This window comes from Capsicum annuum, chromosome 3 (assembly GCF_002878395.1).
Source record: "Capsicum annuum cultivar UCD-10X-F1 chromosome 3, UCD10Xv1.1, whole genome shotgun sequence".
In the NCBI taxonomy this organism is placed as follows: Eukaryota; Viridiplantae; Streptophyta; class Magnoliopsida; order Solanales; family Solanaceae; genus Capsicum; species Capsicum annuum.
The window spans coordinates 232,216,021-232,236,457 of record NC_061113.1 but is presented as its reverse complement, the minus strand read 5'-3'; the positions used below and the strand labels follow the sequence as shown (position 1 = coordinate 232,236,457).

The 20,437-nt window shown below is 35.0% G+C and overlaps 1 protein-coding gene across 2 annotated transcripts; it reads left to right on the top strand.

Moving 5' to 3' along the window:
• Positions 1 to 11,092: 11,092 nt before the first annotated feature.
• LOC107863055 (CDPK-related kinase 4) lies at positions 11,093 to 20,169 on the top strand. Of its 2 annotated transcripts, none has more exons than XM_016708807.2 (11): positions 11,093 to 12,187; positions 13,581 to 13,711; positions 14,218 to 14,259; positions 14,488 to 14,596; positions 14,713 to 14,791; positions 16,500 to 16,796; positions 18,409 to 18,518; positions 18,621 to 18,725; positions 18,870 to 18,932; positions 19,595 to 19,762; positions 19,841 to 20,169. In XM_016708807.2, the coding sequence occupies exons 1-11, from the start codon at positions 11,633 to 11,635 to the stop codon at positions 19,979 to 19,981; spliced, it is 1,800 nt and encodes a 599-aa protein (XP_016564293.2). In that variant the 5' UTR covers positions 11,093 to 11,632; the 3' UTR covers positions 19,982 to 20,169. The 2 variants fall into 2 exon arrangements, with proteins under 2 accessions (XP_016564293.2, XP_047265452.1); XM_047409496.1 differs by having other exon boundaries at positions 11,109 to 12,194.
• Positions 20,170 to 20,437: the final 268 nt, after the last annotated feature.

Genomic DNA, 20,437 nt, shown 5'->3' with positions numbered 1-20,437 from the left:
GGCTCACTTTCAAAATGAATTTGGTACCAATCGCCTCCTTAGTACTTCATGCACCTACACTTAATCAAAAACAACTAAAATGATTAGAAGGATGGGTTGCCTCCCACCAAGCGTCGTAGTTTCGGTTGTGGCTCGACTCTTATTTTTGCATTTTTGTTTAATATTATAAAATAAAAGTAAAATCATGGATTGCCTCCCATGCAGCGCTTGATTTAACGTTGCGGCACGACTCAATTATCTTGACTACTCAGACTTCGTCAAGATACATCGATGATACCATCTGTACCTTATTGTTAGATCAAGAAAGTGTTTTATTCCTAGTCCAGCCACTTTAAAGTCACTCACATCCTTGCTTGCAAGTTCAACTACACCAGCTATGGTCTCCACAACAGACCTATCCTTAACTGGTACATCTCGCTCATCTTCGTAGAATACATCAACAATCGAGAAGACACTCATCTCTTTTTATTGTTCCATGAGTTTACACACTTTAAAACTAATCTTTTTCCCGTTGAGCCTAAATTTCAGCTTATTCGACTCAAGGTCAACTAATACTCTCCCAGTTGCTAAGAACGGCCTGCCCAAAATTATGGGAACTTCAAAGTCCACTTCGCAATCAAGAATTATAAAGTCGGCAGGAAATATAAAATCAGTCACCTTTACAAGTACTTCATGTAGAATCCCAACCAGCCTTTTCACTGATCTATCTGCCATTACAAGTCGCATGTTCATGGGTGTGGGGTCTCCAAAACCCAACTTCTTATAAACAGCTAGCGACATCAGATTAATGTTAGCTCCCAGATTACATAATGCCTTAGCAAAATCTAGAGACCCAATCGTACAAAGGATGGTGAATGCTCCTGGGTCTGCCTTCTTCTGCACCAGCGACCTTGTAGAAAGAGCACTATAATGATGAAATTATCCACCGATTTGTAGCTTACCGCTCTTTTCTTCATCACAAGATCTTTCATAAACTTAGCATATCTGGGCATCTATTTCAGTGCTTCAACTAAAGGCACGTTCACTATCAATTGTTTCAATATAACCATGAATTTATTAAACTTGCCTTCATTTTCTTTTTTCTTTAATCGTTGTGGAAATGGGGGTGGTGGCCTTGGGATTTCAACTGGAACAACTTTTACCTCCTTTTTTATGCCTTGCTCCACATCACTAACATGCTTCGGCTTAGGTGATTGTTTCACTTCCGCACTCTTCTTTTCTAAACCTCCCAACTCCACAGGCACCACTGAAGATTTATCAACCATCTCCCAATTCATTTCGACCACATCAGTATGAGAGGATGCTCCTAATCCTGGACTAGATAACATCTTACCGCTCCTAGTGGTAATAGTCATACACAATCATCAGTCCTCGGATTCTGAACTGTATCACTTGGTAGAGTTCCATTTTGTCTTTGGTTGAATGCTGCAGATTACTGGCTCATCTGCTGCTCCAGTTGTTTAATAGTAGTTGAGTGCGAATTTACTAGTTGACTCATGGAAGATATGTCACTCTTCATCGTAGTCACCCTAGAATTGGTCGCCTCAACTCCCTTTAATAGTTTCTCCATCATGTCATCCATGGACATTTTGCCTGAACTGGTGGCAGTATTATCACGGCTTCCAGGAGGTACATACAGTCTATTCCTGTCACTTTTATTCTTACAATTTGCTTGATGGTTCCAACCTTAGTTTCCTTGACCACCGGTCCGAAAACCTCCCTGGTTATGCAAGTAGTTGGCCTTTTCCTTGGTGTTTAATTCAGCTCTCTTACCATGGGATCCCACAGCTTTTACCCTTTCTACATTCCCTGATAGCAAATGTTTCGTGAGTAGATCCATCTGGGTTTTCATGTGAGCCATATCCTGATCACTCTCATCTTCTCTCATATGCTGCTCTGTTGATATTACACTAGACCCAATATTGCTTGCTACCACAGAACCTCTGGTATGCCAAGCTCTACATTCTTTCTAACATGTCCGTAGCCTCAGTAAAGGTGAGCTCCATAAAAGCTCATCTTGCAGCATTATCCATTATTAGCTTTATAAGTGAGTTCAAAGCTCTGTAGAATGTCTCTATCAAGTGTTCATCAGTCATCTTATGGTTTGGGCATTGAATCAACTTCTTTTTAAGCCTCGCCCAAGTCTCATGCAAAGCTTTATTAGACAATTGCCTAAAGTTGCTGATCTCATCTCCCAACTGTAACATTCTGGAGGGCGGAAAGAACCTTTCTAGGAAAGCTCCTTTCAATTGCCTCCAGTTTGTTATAGAATCAGGAGTCGACTTATTCAACCACATAGTTGCCTCCCCAGACAGAGACAGTGGGAACAATCTCAAATAAATAGCATTTTGTCCCACTTCAGGATTATCAAACGACTTATAAATATTGATGAAATTCACCAAACGTAGATTTAGATCATCACCAGGTAATCCACCAAAGAGTCCTTTCAAATTCAGTAGCTGGATCATAGTACTAGTGATGTTGAATTTCACCCCAGGAGTTAGTGGTGGTAGAATAATTTCCCCTTTATCTTTCGCTCCATCTAAATCGTCCTCATCATTGTCAATATCAAACTGCACAGCTTGGCGGTTTAGTCTTCCTCTGAATGGACGATTTCGATTTACAGGTGCAACTACTCCCGTTGCACACCTCTTATTAGCCGGGTTAATTAAATTATAATCTCCCAGGTCCTCTTCATCTAGATAAGGTACCTGACCTGGGTTATCTGCATTCTGTTGATTTAATTGAGCATTAGCCAAAGCGGCTAATCTTTCAGCTTCCTGTTGGTTAGCCATTTTTTCAATGAGATGAGGTTCAGGATTGAAGAGTAATAATGGTTCTCCTGAACTTCTGGTTCGTGGCATAAACAACAATGATCCTGTAACGAACAAAAACAATAAATAAACGTAAAGTAAGGAAACTCGACTAACAGTCAATTAACACACATAAACTCAATCGACAACCATATTCTCCGACAACGACGCCAAAATTTGATACGCCCAAATTACACCTCTCTTACGAGAGAGTAAGCGGTCGTTGTTAAATATAGAACCCAACTAGGTTGGGGTCGAATACCACAAGGAATATGGTGCTAATTAAGTTGTATGCAGATTAGTTGACTTTTAATCATTCGTTTCCATAAAATAAAAAAGAGAAATTTGATTCTGTTCACAAATTAATGGTTTCAGTTTAACAAGATGAAATATATGTCGTAGTATTCAAATTCAGAGAAATAGCAAGCTATGGTTATGTCCACCTTGTAGTTTTTAATACTTTCAAACTATGGGCTTTACGAGTTCATACATGCATCATGCTTACAGATAAACGTATTGCTTTTAATAACATAATCCTAGTGTTTTTCAACCATCAAGGACTAATTCACTTCAGTTCTCTCGAATCAAAAGTGTTTACAAAAACAATACGAAATCTCCAAGTAGTTAATCCTGTTAAGGCATTAACATATGAAATATGGGTTGAGAATCCTATTTTCTTGTCACTACTCTCTTTTTCGTACATCAACCTTTCTATTGAACAAGTTGTGTTTTAAGGCATATCCTCTATGTTTGCAACCACGAGAATTCAAGATAATGTATGATGTAAACAAATCAATGCATAATGAATTCAAAACCCAAAGTAATAGATTGTATGTTACTAGACTTCCATAACCTTAACTAATAAACTTAGCTACTCATGAATAAAATGGGAATCACAATAGAAATATTCATCATACCAAAAAGTAAACACAATCTTGGCGGAGAAGATGAAGTGGCGTTTCTCCCTTGGTGCTAAGCCGCCACTCCCAGTGCAAAATTAATACAAAATAATGAATAATGATAAAAATTCAGCATCAAGTCTTTGTAATAATCTTTTCTCTCATAATTGTCTTCTAAGTCCCTGAACTAATTATAAACGATAAATTAGTCTTGGACATAGCTTCTAGGCGCTACATTTGGTCCAACAAGCTACTTTTCTCTTGTGTGATTTGTCATCCGTAATCCGTAGTTCCATCATGTCTTTATCTGCCTCCTTAACACCTGAAATCATGTTAATCACATAGGTTAGCTCAATTACATCAAAGTAGAGTAAAAACATAAGAAACTAGGCACTTTGTTCTCAAACCTTAGCTAAATATGGGTAAGTTATGGTGCTTAGGCATATAAATTCACCCAAGATCAGTTTTCCACATGGACTAACAATTGGGTGAGGTGGACGCCACATAGCCTGCCACCTCAACACTAGATATTTACATTCTTTTTCATTTAACTTTTCTATATATTTATTTTGAAATTGGGTGAGGTGGACTAAAATGACCTAAATCTACTCCAGAAACAATATTTATTTCGGAAAAACTTTACCACTGAAACAACATAAGGTACAGTGCAGAGGCATTTCCTATTGTTAGGAAACAACTGCTTCCCTCTTTTTAGATAAAAATAAGATTCAAATGGTATAAAGAAAATGAAAGGAAAGAAGCAACTCATTCAACATTATGCTTCGGGTGCTTGTTATTGTACCTTGCATTCATAGAGTTTCTTCATATTGGAAACAGATATCAGTGGAACTGGTCTAGAGTAAATCCTATAGGGGTAATCAAGTTCCTAGTCATAGTATCAAGAAAATTCACACCCAATAACAACTTTTACCAAAATTCTTGATATGGTTCATGACTTCATAGGCTAGCTTTCATCCTTTAGACTGACATGGACGGCACAGATTTAAATTTCAATCCATCAACAGATTCTTTTGCTCCCACCTATTTTATTTTTAAAATAAATTTATACTACTGAAAAAGTTATTAAATGGCTTTCAGCAATGTTACAGAAGTTACAGATCATTGAATCGAGCAACAGATAAAATGTGAGTGTAATTAAATAAAGCCCATTAATAATGTCATCCTATCCCTGCTTCATAGAACTTTATTCCAATATGTTCACATCCAATCTAGTTTGGTCCACGACGGACAAATGAAACTTCAAAAGAGAGAATGGCCTATAGCTTGTGCATCTCAAGTACTTTTTGCCTCAAAAGGAGATTAACCATTCAACTTAAATCAAAGCTTCCCATTTGCCACCTATATCTACCATTTAAATTCCTTCATACCAATGGAAAATTTAGTAACCGAAGGTGGAGGACTTATAGACTTCGTTGCAATTACTACTGTCGAGATTTCTAGATGTTTTGTCAATAGATAATTGCACAGAAAGGCTGAATGGGAAAACCTACTAAAAGTATTGTGGTAGGTATCTAGATTTTAATATTTTTCAGGCCATGTTAGTCCACCTCACTCAATTCTGAAATAAATGTGGTAAAGTTAAATGAAAAACAATATAAATATCTAACACTGAGGTGGCAAACTGTGTGGCGTCCACGTGGAAAACCGTTTAAAATAAGGGTATATTTGCGTAGTTTGATAACCGCAAGGGTATATTTAGTTTAACTCAGGGTAAACTTAGTCAATTTATGAAAATAGAGAGGTATTTTTGACCCTTTTCCCTATAATTATAAATAATTTATATGTTCAATCATAAATTTAGTCTCAGTCTACTTAAGTTTCACACAAACAATAAAGCCCATATCATCATAAAAAAAAGTATAAATAACATAAATACCAACCTTTTTGGAAGTAATTACACTCTCTCCCACTTTTTTAATCATTTTACTCTCTCTCCCTATTAATATACATAACATAGCCGACATATATATAGCATTCTGTGTATATGTTGAGATTTTTGTAATATGTTTAGGAAGTTGAGATTTTTTATAATATTGAAAATATAAGTTGTGTATTTGTGTAATTTTTAGTAAAAATAAGCACAAAATCCCTAGCCCAACACCTTTCTAGTGTCTAACCATAGGAATTTCACTTATCAGATTCTCATTTAACAGATTTCTATCCTTTCCCTAGCCAACAAGGCTTCAAACCAGAAAGTTCCAATGGGCCAATGCCCATTGTTGAACCTGCTAAAAGGTTGACAACAAGGCTGGGGACATATATTTGTGTAATTGTGTTGTATAGCTGAGAAAAAAGGTTGATAGCTTTCAATAGATTGTATAACTTGTGGACTCTAATGTGGTTTGTGATTTCTAATGCTTATTTGGCCTAGTTAACAATTATCTTGTATGTTTGTTATTTTTTTAATCTTATCTAAATATTATTAAAGTGGTTAAAAATTATTTTGACTTAAAACTACTTAAAATAAGCCATCCCAATCAGGTTCTTAGTCATAAACGAAAAATTGAACCACTCAATGAATTTTATTTTATTTTAAAACTGACTAAGTTGGCTTGGTTGGATGTTAATAAAAAATAGACCAAAACCGAACCAAGAATGCTCCTACTCACGACTTATCAATTGGCACAAACATGGTATAATTTCAATATTCGTGATGCTATTTCCAAAAATTAAAATATTCTTTATTTGTGTGTTTCTTTACTACAACAGTTTATTCTCATACGTAAAAAAATCGTTGAGGTTAATTTTTTTAATTTTGTCGATTTAAAAATATAAGAGATTCTTTTTCTTATTACGAGAATTACTCAAAACAAGATATAACTCTCATCTAACTCTATGTAAATTGGATCGAACCCACAAATTCAATTTAATTAAAGATCAAGTGTAGGTGAACTACACATGGAGTGGAACTATTACAATAATAAAAAATTAAAAGTTCAAGGACTAATATGCTACTTTCCATTTCGTATTCTTATTCGTGTTTGTTCATTATTAATGCTAAAGCTTCAAATTACTAGTTGCTCACGCTTTAAATAGATATTTTTTATTTAAATTTCCTACCATTGTGTCATGTACCACAACATAATGGATCCAGACAATAACCTATAAGTAGAAATGTGCAACAACTACTAATTCCGGCGTTAATTCACTCTATGCTGAATTAAAAAAGGAAAGAAACTAAATCTTAAAATGTTTTTTTTTCACATGGTGTTCGATTTTCGTGTTAGAGATTTGACTAATCCAAATCATGCACTTAACGGTTTATTTTGGGTTTGTCACTCTAAGTAAAATTTTCTTCATATTCAGAATTTGGATCCGAAACTTCTGATTAAAGATAGAATAGTTCATCTATACACCACAACTCATGTTTATTTTTCTTTTCTTGTCTTGTATTAACAACTTAACATGTAAAATAAATGGTGATTCAATATATGGTAGTTGAATGTACAACTACTCGCACAGTTACACTAACTCTCAATAATTGTAATTGTCTTATTGAGTTTGGCACCGGCAATTACTAGCTGCTTCTTAACACTTGGAGATTGGAAAACAACACCAAATAAACTTAGACTCACCCACATAATTTCTTGGCAGTTGACTATTTATTACACTTTTTCGTTCATTTTTATTTGTCACACTTTATTTTTTGTGAGGTAAATTGGGTGGACTTTGACTTCAATCAATTTATTGGAATGTATTTTTTCATCATATTAATATGAATAGGATTATAACTTATAACATTTTTCGTATAATTTTTGAAAATTTAAATTTTAAATATTGAATTAATTAACTTTTATATAGCTTCAGACATTAATCAATTTTATTCTCGTAAAGCAAAACGTAACAAGTAAAAGTGAACAGATGAAGTACGTTTTGTAACCAAATTTCCACCATATTTTCTCTAAGGGGTTCATTTGGTAGAGTGTATTTAAGAAAATAATGTTTGCATTAGCTTTGTGTGTTACTAATATTTTGTTGGACACACTTTTTTCATTTTATGTATTACTAATACTTGCATTGGTCATACGATATTAAGGAGTGTGTTACTAATGCATGAAAATCCATCGTATTAGCAATGCAATGGATAATAATGCATGCATTAGTATGATTAAAGTCACAATTGTCCCTCGAAATCTTTTCTACGTCCTTTTCCACCATATTTATGGACGGTATTTTTAGAAGAAAAATATATCTTTTTTAAAAGTTATGCAATTTATGTTATTTTAATACATTAAATCAAACACTACAAGAAAAATACAAACATTACTAATATACAATATTTGTACTATTCTTATACACCTTACCAAACGACCTTAAAAGTGTGTAATTTACTTGATACACTTACCTTAGCCCAATCTAATTAAGTGCTAGTTAAATTTGGTGGTTGTAATCCATAAGCATTTAAAGAATTACTCTTTTCATTCTTAAATAGTTATCAATTTTTTTTCACTCTATTTAAGAAAAACATTGATTATATAAACATTAATTATATGCTAAATCGATTAAATTACCCTTATTGATTATTCTTTTTTATTTAGTACTTTTTTGTATTATATTGATATTTCTCTATATTTATAACTAAGGATAAAAGTGAAAAGATGATTAATTGTGTCTTGATTTTGTGAAATGACAAGTACCCCCTCTAATCCAAAATAATTGAATTGTTGGAATATGACACACCCCTTGAGAAAAATCTTTTAACACATAAATTGTAGGTTATTTTTCACTATTATTCTTTTAATTATTTTTAAATCATTTTTCTGAAAAATGTGAATTACTTAAGAACCTCATTAAATGAAAAGGATAAATTTGAAGAAATTATCAACACGTCTCTTGAAGATGAACAATTCTTTTATTTTGAATATTGAAATGAAGTATTAAGGAATATTTATTTTTAATAAAGACGACAACTAGTTAGGAATGAAGGAAGTACAAAACTCGAAGGATTTTGAAAATTACTCTCATTTTAAAATTCATTTGAGATGTGAGAGATTAAGTTAGTTCGATTTAAATTACTGAAGCTAATTATTCACGATTTCTTACCATGTTCGTTCTAATTCTAATTTGATATTCATTACTACACCGAGAAGTTTAAAATTTAGTTAAGAACATAGAGTTTAAAAGGAAAATCGGTTATTTGATAGTTAATCATTAAAAATATATTTGAGAAAGTAAGATAATCCGATTTGAATAATTTCTATTAATTACTCACGATTTTCTTTCATATTCATGTTATAATCCTAATAAGAGATTTTGTTAGTGTACCGTGAGATTCAATATTTCGTTAAGACGTAACATTTTAAAAGAAAAAAATGTTATTTTTTAATTAAGCATTAAAAGTCTCCTCAAGATATTAAGTTAATCTGGTTTGATTTACTTCAACTATTAATCATGATTTTCTTTCATGTTCATCACTATTTCGTTAGCGCACCTCCAAGTTCAAAATCCAGTTAGGACATAATGTTTGAAAGGAAAATTAATTATTTCTTAGTTGAGCATTAAAAATCTCTTTGAGATATTAAGGTAATTCGATTTGTCTTACTTCTACTACTAGTTACTCACAATTTCTTAAACGTTCATTTTATAATTCCAATTCAATATATCATCAGTGTACCGTGAAATTCAAAACTTAGTTAAGATGTAACTTCTTAAAAGGAAAATCAGTTATTTTTAATAGGGCATTAAAAATCTCTTCGAGATATTAAGGTAATCCGGTTTGAATTACTTTTGCTAGTTACTCGTGATTTTCTTTCACATTCATTTTATAATAACGATTCAGCATTCATTAGTGCACCACAACATTCAAAATTTAGTTAAGACGTAACATTTTAGAAGAAAAATCGGTTATTTTTTTAGTTGGCCATTAAAATTCTCTTCGAGATATTAAAGTAATCTGGTTTGAATTACTTATACTAATTACTCACAATATTCTTTCACGTTTCATAAGTATTTCGTTAGTGCACCACGAAATTCAAAATTTAGTTAAGGCGTAACGTTTTATAAAGAAAATTAGTTATTTCTTAATTAAGCATTAAAGATCTCTTTGAAATATTTCGATAATCCATTTTGAATTACTTCTGTTAATTACTCACAATTATTTTCACGTTCATCAGTATTTCATTAGTGCACCACGAAATTCAAAATTTAATTAAAACACAACATTCGAAAAGAAAAACCAGTTATTTCTTAATCTAGCATTAAAAATCTATTTGAGATATTTCGATAATCCGGTTTGAATTACTTCTACTAATTACTCACGATTTTCATTCACATTCATTCTATAACCCTATTTCATTTTTTCGTTAGCGCACCACAAAATTCAAAATTTAGTTAAGACGTAACGTCTTAAGAAGAAAATCAATTATTTCTTAGTTAAGTATTAAAAATCTCTCCAGATATTAGGGTGATCCGATTTGAATTACTTCTACTAATTACTCACAAATTTCTTTCACATTCATCAATAGTTCGAGTGAACCGCGAAATTCAAAAGTTAGTTAAGACATAACGTTTTAAAAGGAAAAATTATTATTTCTTAGTGAAACATTAAAAATCTCTTCGAAATATTAATGTAATCTAGTTTGAATTATTTCTACTAATCACTTACAATTTTCTTTCATGTTTAGTTTATAATTCTAATTTAGTATTTCGTCAGTGCACCGCGAAAATTCAAAATTCAGTTAAGACATAGAATTTTAAAGGAAAATCGGTTATTTCTTACATAAGCATTAAATCTCTTCGAGATATTGAGGCAATCATGTTTGCGTTACTTCTACTACGACTCACGATTTTCTTTCACGTTCATTTAATAATCCTAATTCAATATTTTGTCAGTGCACTGCAGAATTCAAAAATTAGTTAAGACTTAACGTTTTTAAAGAAAAACTAATTATTTGTTCGTTGAGAATTAAAAATCTCTTCAAAACATTATGATAATAATTCGGTCTGAATTACTTCTGCTAATTACTTAAGATTTGCTTTCATGTTCGTATTATAATCCTAATTCAGTAATTTGTTAGTATACCGCGAAATTTAAAATTTAGTTAAAACCTAATCTTTTAAAAGGAAAATCGATTGCTTCTTAATTAAACAGTATACAAATGGGAACACTTCACACTTATTAACATGGTCAAAATTATTTTGGAAAAGATCTATTGAAAAATTATACAAAGTCTAATACCGGATATTCCAAGATACTTAATATTTTACATAACGTGGAAACCTATGCTTAATTTAGGTAAGTTAACATCCCAAACAAATGAAGTGTTACAATGTGAAAGCTCCAACCAATAGTAGAATTAGACAAGTTGGCAATGTGTTTCACAGGTTTTAACAAACATTTTTTTTTTGAACTTGCTAAATACGGCGTTTGAAAACACACACACAGTGTGAGTGTGGAATAATAGTACATACAACAAAAGAAGAAAGTGTCAAAATAGCCGATTTTATCAATGAAAGAAACTTCTTGGGCCGTTCAATCACTAACCTGTTACTTTTTGTCCTTCATTTGCAATTTTATCTGTTCATATTAATCTGATTTTGTTGTGTTTTAACAGTGTAATTAGAGTAATTAGAAGTGATTAGGAACAAAGGTTTTCAAATTTCTGACGTGTTGACGTCAGATTTTTCTGATCCAAATGTCTTTAATGTCAACAATAACTATAGTCAGCTTACCATTTTTTTTTTTAATTTGATTTATTCTTCTTCTTCTTTTACTAATATAAATGCTTTGAAATTTACAAAATCTTAAAGAGTTTTTTTTTCTTTTTTAATTAGTCTGTTTTCTGTCTTTAAATTTCCAATTTTCGGACAGGGATTTTCTTTGTAATTTTTTTTTTTTTGTTGACCGTCACATGATAGTGGACTTTTGACTGGCCGTGATCGGAGTGTTTCTTACCGGCGATGGGGCAGTGTTGCAGTAAAGGTGTTTCCGGTAATAATGACGGCAGCGTTGTGGCGGTGACTGACGGAAACGCCGCCGTCTCCGGTAACCACCGCCCTAAACCACCGCGTTCTCCGGTAGCTCATCAGTCAGTTGGAAACGGAACGAATTACACCAATAACAGTACGCCAGCTCACTCATTTACCACCAGTCCGTTTCAGAGTCCGTACCCTGCCGGAATAGCGCCGTCGCCGTCGCCCGTCGGAACGCCGAGGAGGAAATTTAAATGGCCATTTCCACCACCGTCTCCGGCGAAGCCGATACTATCGGCGATCCTTAAGCGACAGGGAAATACATCGGTAAAGCCGAAAGAAGGACCGATACCGGAAGATGAAGGTGGTGAAGGTGAGAGACAGCTTGATAAAAGCTTTGGTTATCCGAAGAACTTGACATCGAAGTATGACTTGGGAAAGGAGGTAGGTCGAGGGCATTTCGGGCATACTTGTATGGCGAAAGGTAAAAAAGGCGAACTCAAAAATCAGCCAGTGGCTGTGAAGATCATCTCAAAAGCTAAGGTGTGTGGTATGTGTTTGCATTTGCTGCTAAATTTCACCCATTTCTGATCTTATGATAGTGCAGCATCACCAAATGGTCGTATAGAAGCTATATAATTCAGATTAAATCCGTAAGATTGATCGTTGTTTAGGTTATAGCTAGCTATATAATGTATCCACCGAGGGTTTATCAGAAACAACCTCCCTATCACTAAGGTAGGGTTAAGGTTTACGTACGCTCTGCCTTCCCCAGACTCCACCGGATATGTTGTATATAATGTAGGTGGAAGTTCTATGTAGTTTGGAAGTTTTCCCTTCTTGGTGCTAAACAGGATGTTTGAACCGATGGTTTGTCCTTTGGTGTGGACAAAAAATGCATGTTGTAGAATACTTGTTGATAGGACTGTAAGAGAAATGAAATGTTTCAAGCCAGCTTGACCTATAAGAATAGCTTAGTGTGTAAGAGTAATTGATAGAAACTTAGAAGCTATAGCTATTCTACAAGCTGACTGATGACGTGCTGCGTATATGCATACATATCTATGAGTTCTCTATTGGTGTTAAAACCAGTGCGCCAAACTTTTATGGCATACTCTCACTGCTGTGAAAGGGCACCTTAGCGCCTTTGGTGAGAGGCGAGGCTGGACAATCTCGCAATGTCTGAGAAAAAGGTGAGAGCGAGAGGCGACACAGCGAGAAAGACAACGATGGCATCACCTTTTTCTTTTTTAAAAAACCTGACGTCATTTAAAAGTTGAAAGGCAATCTTAGGGTTTTAGGGTTTTACACAAAGCCACAAACCGCGACTTTCTTGTTCAAAGTTCATATTAGGGTTTAAAAGTTGAGGCATTCAAGTTCTAGAGTTTTAGTATCTACTATCTACTTTTAGTTTTAGAATTGAATTGAAATATTTGCTAAAACATTATTGCTATTGAGATTTTGGTCATTTATATATGCAATTAAATATTTTAATTTTTGGGTATTAATTGGCGCCTCACTTCAAAAAGGCGAGCGCCTCAAGGTGGGGTAGACCCTTGTCGCCTTTTGTCGCCTTTCGCCGTCTAAAACACTGCTAACCAGGGCCTTGTCTGTTTCTGTCAATATTGATTTTCCATTTTGTCTGACTCGTGAAATCCCATAATCAGTGACATTATACAAAGCTGTTGAATGCTTGTTAGACATCCATAAGCAAACAGTATATATACAAAGCAGTTATATGTGTGTGTGTGTGTGTGTAAAGATATTATGATAGTAGAGATTGCAATTCAAATCTATGCCACCCGTTTCTCTCTAAGTGGGATTGCCTTTACGTTGTGTGGATACTACCTTTTCTGGCAATGACATGGTACATAAGTGTTAATTTTGACTTGGGAGTAGGCTGCTGACGGGATGAATGTTTTTCGTTGTTTGACAGATGACCACCGCCATCTCTATTGAAGATGTTCGCAGGGAGGTAAAGATACTGAAAGCCTTATCTGGACATCAGAATCTTGTCAAGTTTTATGATGCATTTGAGGATGTCAACAATGTCTACATAGTGATGGAGTACGTCTTTCCTTATCTTCAATTTCGTCTTACTTACCTTATTCTGGTTTAGCTAGAGATGCTTTCAGTTAATGTCAGAAACTGTTTCTTTACTCAAATTTTAAGCTTCAATAAGTTAGCTCTCTATTTTATCAAGTATCTTCATTTCCAAACTTTTTCTCTTTAATAGCCTCCAATTTGTTGGTACGACTATTTGACATTGCTTGAAGATAATTCTATCATGTTGGTACACTTTCATTAGGTCACGCTTGACAGAAGTTTTTTTTTTTCCAAAGATTTTATGTCAATGTAAGAGTAAGTTTTAGGCTTAGATGATCTCTATTGTTAGAGAACCTTAAATTGTCAAAGAGAAACTTTCTTATTAGAATGAAAGGGGAACTAATGGCGCGGAGTGTATATTGATATTCATAGGTCATGACGTGGCTGTTGTTGTTGCTTTAACTTAATTCTCAAGTGAGTTGTCTACTTCTTATTTTTTTTTTTCCCAATGCTTTCTTTCATAATAGGTTATGTGAAGGCGGGGAACTATTGGACAGGATTCTATCAAGGTAATTTTTGGTATTTGTATATTAATCCTAACTTCTTTGTCTTGAGCCGGGGGTCTATCGGAAACAGCCTTGCTACTTCTCCGGAGGTAGTGGTATGGACTGCGTACATCTTACCCTCCCCGGACCCCACTATGTGGGAATACACTGGGTTTGTTGTTGTTGTTGTTGTATATTAATCCTAATATGAAAATTCAAATTTAAAAATGCTTTTCTCCTTTCCTTTCCCAGAGGTGGGAGATACACAGAGGAAGATGCCAAAAGTATTGTGGTTCAAATACTAAATGTTGTCGCTTTTTGTCATCTTCAAGGTGTAGTGCACCGCGATCTGAAACCCGAGGTACTACATAAATCAACCTCACTAAAAAAAGTTCCTGAATGTGAATCACATTTCGGAGAGATTTTCTCCTCTTACTCCACTGGTCTAACTGCTCCTATTACATGATTTACTTGTAGAACTTTCTTTTTGCAAAGAAAGATGAGGATTCACTGATGAAGGTTATTGATTTTGGTCTATCAGATTTCATTCGACCAGGTAATGATTGCATCTGGATAAGAAAGACCATTTAGATTTTATTTTTCCTTTCGGTTGATTTATCCAACTGTCATTTAACGGCCATAGTTGTCGTGGCTTCTTGAAAATGCACTTAATCTTAAGTTACCAAATTCAAAAAAAAAAAATTGCACTTGGAGTCTTAACTTCTGACTTCACCGCTTCTGTTATTGAATTTTATGATGACGTGGGGCCTACCATATTTCGAAAGGTCTTTGTTTGGATGCTTTGCATCTTTGAAAATAATCTCTTTTTCACATAGTGGCAAATTTAAAAGATGCAGGTGTAATTACTCGGATCCAGGGGCGAATCTACATCCGAATCCCCGGGGTCGGAAAATTACATTGTGTATATAGGGTCAAATTTGTATTTTATGTCTCTATATTAAATGTTGAACCGCTTTGACACAAGCCAAAGACTTAGCGCAATGGTAAAAGGTGTTCATAAATGCGCCAGGGTGCTTAGGTTCGAATCCGGTGTACAACCTTTTGTAACCTTTTAACGCTTCTTTTATTAAAGGGAACAGACCTAATTCGAATTTGGATCAAATCCCTTATTTCAAAAGTCAGATAATTAAAAAAACCCTTCTCTATTACACATTCTTGCTCTGCTGCTGCCCAACTCTCTCTGACCTCTCTCTTACGCTTTCTTACTCCCGCTCATTTTGTCTACACTATTAGCGTGCTATTTTTTCTGAACCCCCTGAATGGAATTCCTACCTCCGACACTGCTTGGATCAGTTTTCTAATTGTTGGTAAATATTATAAAATACTAGTTAAGTTGTGAAACACACTGCAGAAAGTAAGCAGTAGAAAGCTAATCATCGGAAGGCAATCTCTATCTATGTGTTAACAAATATCTGTAGTCGCAACTGGTTGTTTCTTTAAGAGATATCATGTAAAGCGTTTTAAACTTCTTAATCTTAATAGGCAAGGACTCACTATTGTGTAGTCTCAGGTTGTAGTGCTGTTTGTGGAGTTCTTGTCATTATTCCACATTTTACTTAAAAGGACATAGATCTTTAAGATATGACTGAGCTTAGATGTCGCCTTTACTTGCATATCTAGCATAAGAGTAAGAAAAGCTAGAAAGCCCAGTTGCGAATTTCATTTTTTCTTTCCCAAAACGAGTCCCAAAACTATAATTTAAAACACTAGTTGTATAAATATTGGATGTCTGGAAATCAAAAGCCGTGGCGTTGATATCTCTTTTCCGCAGATGCTCAGTTGCTGTAAGTAAATCGAAATATCAGCATGATTGTCTTCATCTTTCTTTTGTGATGATTTTCATCACCTTAGACAGCAAGTCAGCTGCTTAACAAATTAAATTTAGGAAATGTCAAGATAAGTGGATCAGGAGTGATTTGAGAAGTTCGGCTGTTATACAGCATGCAACTTTTCGTTATTATTTCATGTCACAGTCAGTCACCAATTATTCTTTGCTAAGCCAGGTCTAGTACACCATTTCATTTGAGCTGCATCCCTGTGATAAGGATGTGAAATGCTTTATTTTGTTGATTCATTTAATCAGTACTCCTGATACTCCTGATTTATGGTGGTGTTTGCTTATGAAATTTGCTCCTCAGTGCATGTTCATTGACTTGCTGTATCATGTATGATTACCTCCTTATTAATTTGGCATTCAACACTGCCTTTAAGATGTAAAGCAATCATCTCTTCTCCTTTTGCAGAGCAACGTCTTAATGATATTGTTGGCAGTGCATATTATGTTGCACCTGAAGTACTTCATAGGTCCTATAGCATTGAAGCAGATATGTGGAGTATTGGTGTGATAACTTATATCTTGCTATGTGGAAGTAGACCTTTCTGGGCACGTACCGAGTCTGGCATTTTCCGTTCCGTGTTGCGAGCTGATCCTAATTTTGAGGACTCTCCTTGGCCTGCAGTGTCGGCAGAGGCCAGAGATTTTGTGAAAAGGCTTTTGAATAAAGACCATAGGAAGAGAATGACTGCTTCTCAAGCACTGGGTAAGTTGTTTATGTTCAATTTATCAGCTTTCCAAAAAAAAAAATTGTCCCATTAATCAATGCCAAATACATAGATAGCCCCTCAAACGTCCCACACAATGTCATTTAGATGCCTGATCTTCAGTCATGACCAGTTGAACACTGTTAATTGACTAAAAACATGTCTTGTAAATACATAATACTGATGTGGCAAAGCATGCATGTGAGACTCGGTTTTTGAGTGCGTAAATATTCCTCTTCTCTGCTAAATTTCTCATTATCTTCTAGGAAAAGCCTCATTCATCAGAGATCACCATATTAATCGCCTTCACTTCAATTTTCTCACCCTTGCTCGCAACAGCCACCGCCTGAGCATATCATCTTCCTTGCACAAACGACAGACCAGCAGTTCAATTCAACAACAACAACAAGAAGCCCAGTAGATTCCCACATCGTGGGGTCTGGGGAGGGTAGAGTGTACGCAGACCATACCACTACCTCTAACGCAGTAGAGAGGCTGTTTCCCAGCGGTTCAATTCATAACAAAAAAATGTCTGGTCTCGATGTAAGGATTAGAATGGAGTTAACTAGAACGTCTATAAGGTTAATGGATGTTAAATTATTTGGCGGTCTGCCCAAAGATGAAACTGAGCCACTGCCGCCAATTGACTTTACGGCCTTGGAGAGAGAATCTTACTCATCATTGCTCTCGACAACATCCTATCACCACCATCATCGACTGTCTTAGCTCATCAATAAAAGTATCGAACTCTGAAGCTTGCCCATCAACGAGCAGTCCTCTTTCCATCAGTTCAAATGTTGGTTGTTGTAACATTTTCATGAGTCTTCACCATTGATTTTGCCAATTATTCTTCTCTCTTTGTCTCTGATTGTAGCTGCTTCTTTTTTCACCCATGTTCTATTGATAACTGTCGTTCCATTGAGTAATTAATAGTTCGAAAGATAATAGAAGCTTTTAAATCAGCCACCCAAACAATTGTTGCTTCTAAAGAATTGTAACATGGTGGAGAAGCAACTACAGTTTTTGACTTGAAATTTTCTTGATAGTACCATTGGTTATGACCCCTAACTTTTGCCACGCTGCTTCTGCTATTTTCTGAAGGGATAAGGATTATGAATGCAAGCTACCAGTTTCACACACGCAAAAAAGGATTATGACGAGATGGTACTGTTTTTGAAATTATGAAGGAAAAGGAGGGGGGGTGAGGGGGTGGGGTTGAGATTAAATATTCATATTTTTCTATTTGGGTTTTATAGGATAACATGTTTTATTAAAATGACACCCGTCTTTGTTTTATTGATCATTTGACACATCATCAGTGTGTAAAAATTCATATGTTTTGTTTTGTGCGGTTATGTTGGCTGACGGGTTGACAAGACAATTCTGTCAAGTATAGGTATCCAACTGGTCCTAGTTAGAGTTAAGGTGTCTAACTGACATTTCCTTCGTAGTTTAATCGACAATCTGTGTATTTGCCCATTTATCAATGAGTGACAGGGAGATACTCTGTGCTCAGTGTCTGGATTTCTCTTGGCATGTATCAATTTCCATCAATTTTACTGTACACGCGTTACACCCTGTGGATCTGATGGCTTCCTTTTGCATTTGCAGCTCATCCATGGTTAAGGACTGAAAATCCTTCTGTACCCTTAGACATATTGATCTTTAAATTAGTCAAGTCTTATATTCGAACATCTTCCTTGAAGCGTGCAGCGTTGAAGGTAATTCCCACACTGGTGGTTGTCAAATGCTTGTTTGGAGCATTCTTTTGAAGTCTGCTTTCTTGAGAGTGTAATCCATTTCAATCTATTCTTATAATGCAGGCTCTTTCAAAAGCATTGACTGAAGAAGAGTTAATATACCTCAGGGCACAATTCAACTTATTGGAACCGAAAGCTGGTCGTTTGTCGCTCGATAATTTTAGGATGGTTGGTGGTCTTACTGTATAATTTTTATTTCACAAAATAAATACAATTATTCACGTAGTGTGTTTAACCATCTTTCATCTATCTTCCACCATCTTTCATCTATCTTCCAATTTCTAATTTCAGCATCATGAATTGATTGTGCAGGCACTTATGAAACAAACGACTGATGCCATGAGGGAGGCCAGAGTTCTTGAAATCTTAAATTTGGTGAGACGCCTAGGTTATTGTAGGACATTGTTTTTATTGTGTTTGTATTCTCTTCGACTTCCATCATTTATGTATTGGTACATGCATTTCGATATTACTATCCTAGATATCAACTCATGCTTTAAGTGATAATCGTTAGTTTCTGGAGTCAGTCGTAAAGTGAGCACATGCTTATCGTGTTTAATGCACTTGTCAAATGATAATCTGGGAGAGTGCATAGAAGATAACATTGTTCTTGCAATTTTTTTATGCTTCCTGTGTCCATCCTAGTTAAAATGGACTCTTCGACCAAGATGACACTCTTTGTTTCTAATCTAAATACAAGGGGATGGTTATCTATCTATTTCTGCTACTATGCCTCCTTTAGCTCATTTTTTTGCTATTGCAAGCGAAAAATAATATCTTCATTTTCTGAAAGCTCCACTCTTAGTAAAGAGAGTAGCATTTAAGTAAGAAAATGTTGTTTTCCTATATCATGGAGGAATAGCTAGTTGCCAAATGAAAAGATAAATCCTAACAGTTTGTTTCTTCCTGAAAGCAAGAGAAATTTCTTTGTTCTAGATTATAGATTCGAGAACCTCCACCTTCTATTTTTGTGTTTGAGCTTAACATCTTATTGCTTCTACAGTTTTGAACTCATGTTTTTGTTTGTTAAATTGAAGCTGGAACCATTATCTTATCAGCAAATGGAGTTTGAAGAGTTCTGTGCTGCTGCAATTAGTACATATCAGCTCGAGGCCCTTGAAAACTGGGAACAAATTGCTAGTGTCGCTTTCCATTATTTTGAGCAAGAAGGAAACCGTTGTATTTCTGTTGAAGAATTAGCACGGGTAGGCCAAGGGTGTACTGGCAGTGTTGTCGTATTGATTCATCTTATTATATTTTTGATATGATGTCTGTGTTTGCAGGAAATGAATTTGGGCCCTACGGCTTACACTTTTCTGAAGGATTGCATCAGACCATCTGATAGAAAATTGAGTTTCCTTGGGTATACCAAATTCTTGCATGGTGTGACAGTTCGTGGTTCAAGCACAAGACATCATCGATAACATGGCTGCTCGGAGGACACAGGTTGCTCTAAAGAGAGAACAAGAGATTATAATTTCTATTCTTTTTGTTCTTTTTTCTTCTGTGCAGTAATAGAAAGTGTTAAACTATCTAGTGTCAAAGATATTCAATTCATGTTGCGAGGATATGATCTTTATTCTTTAATAACTAGTGATTTGGATTTTGGATCTGTGTTATTGTTTTTTTTCCTGGGGAAGAGAACTTAAGGGGAGCATGCGGAATTGCTGTTTGGCAATCTGAATCTTATAAGGTTCATTTCTTCTACATATTAGCTATGTTGTTCGGACTCTCCAAAATTGTCAGCGGGTGCATGCCGGATTCTCCAAAAGTAGTGTATTTTTGGAGAATTCGACGCGGGTGCGGCATCAAAAGTGAAGAGTCTGCGCAACATAGGATATTAGTAGGTGGCAGTGCTATTATTTTGGCTGAGCACATTC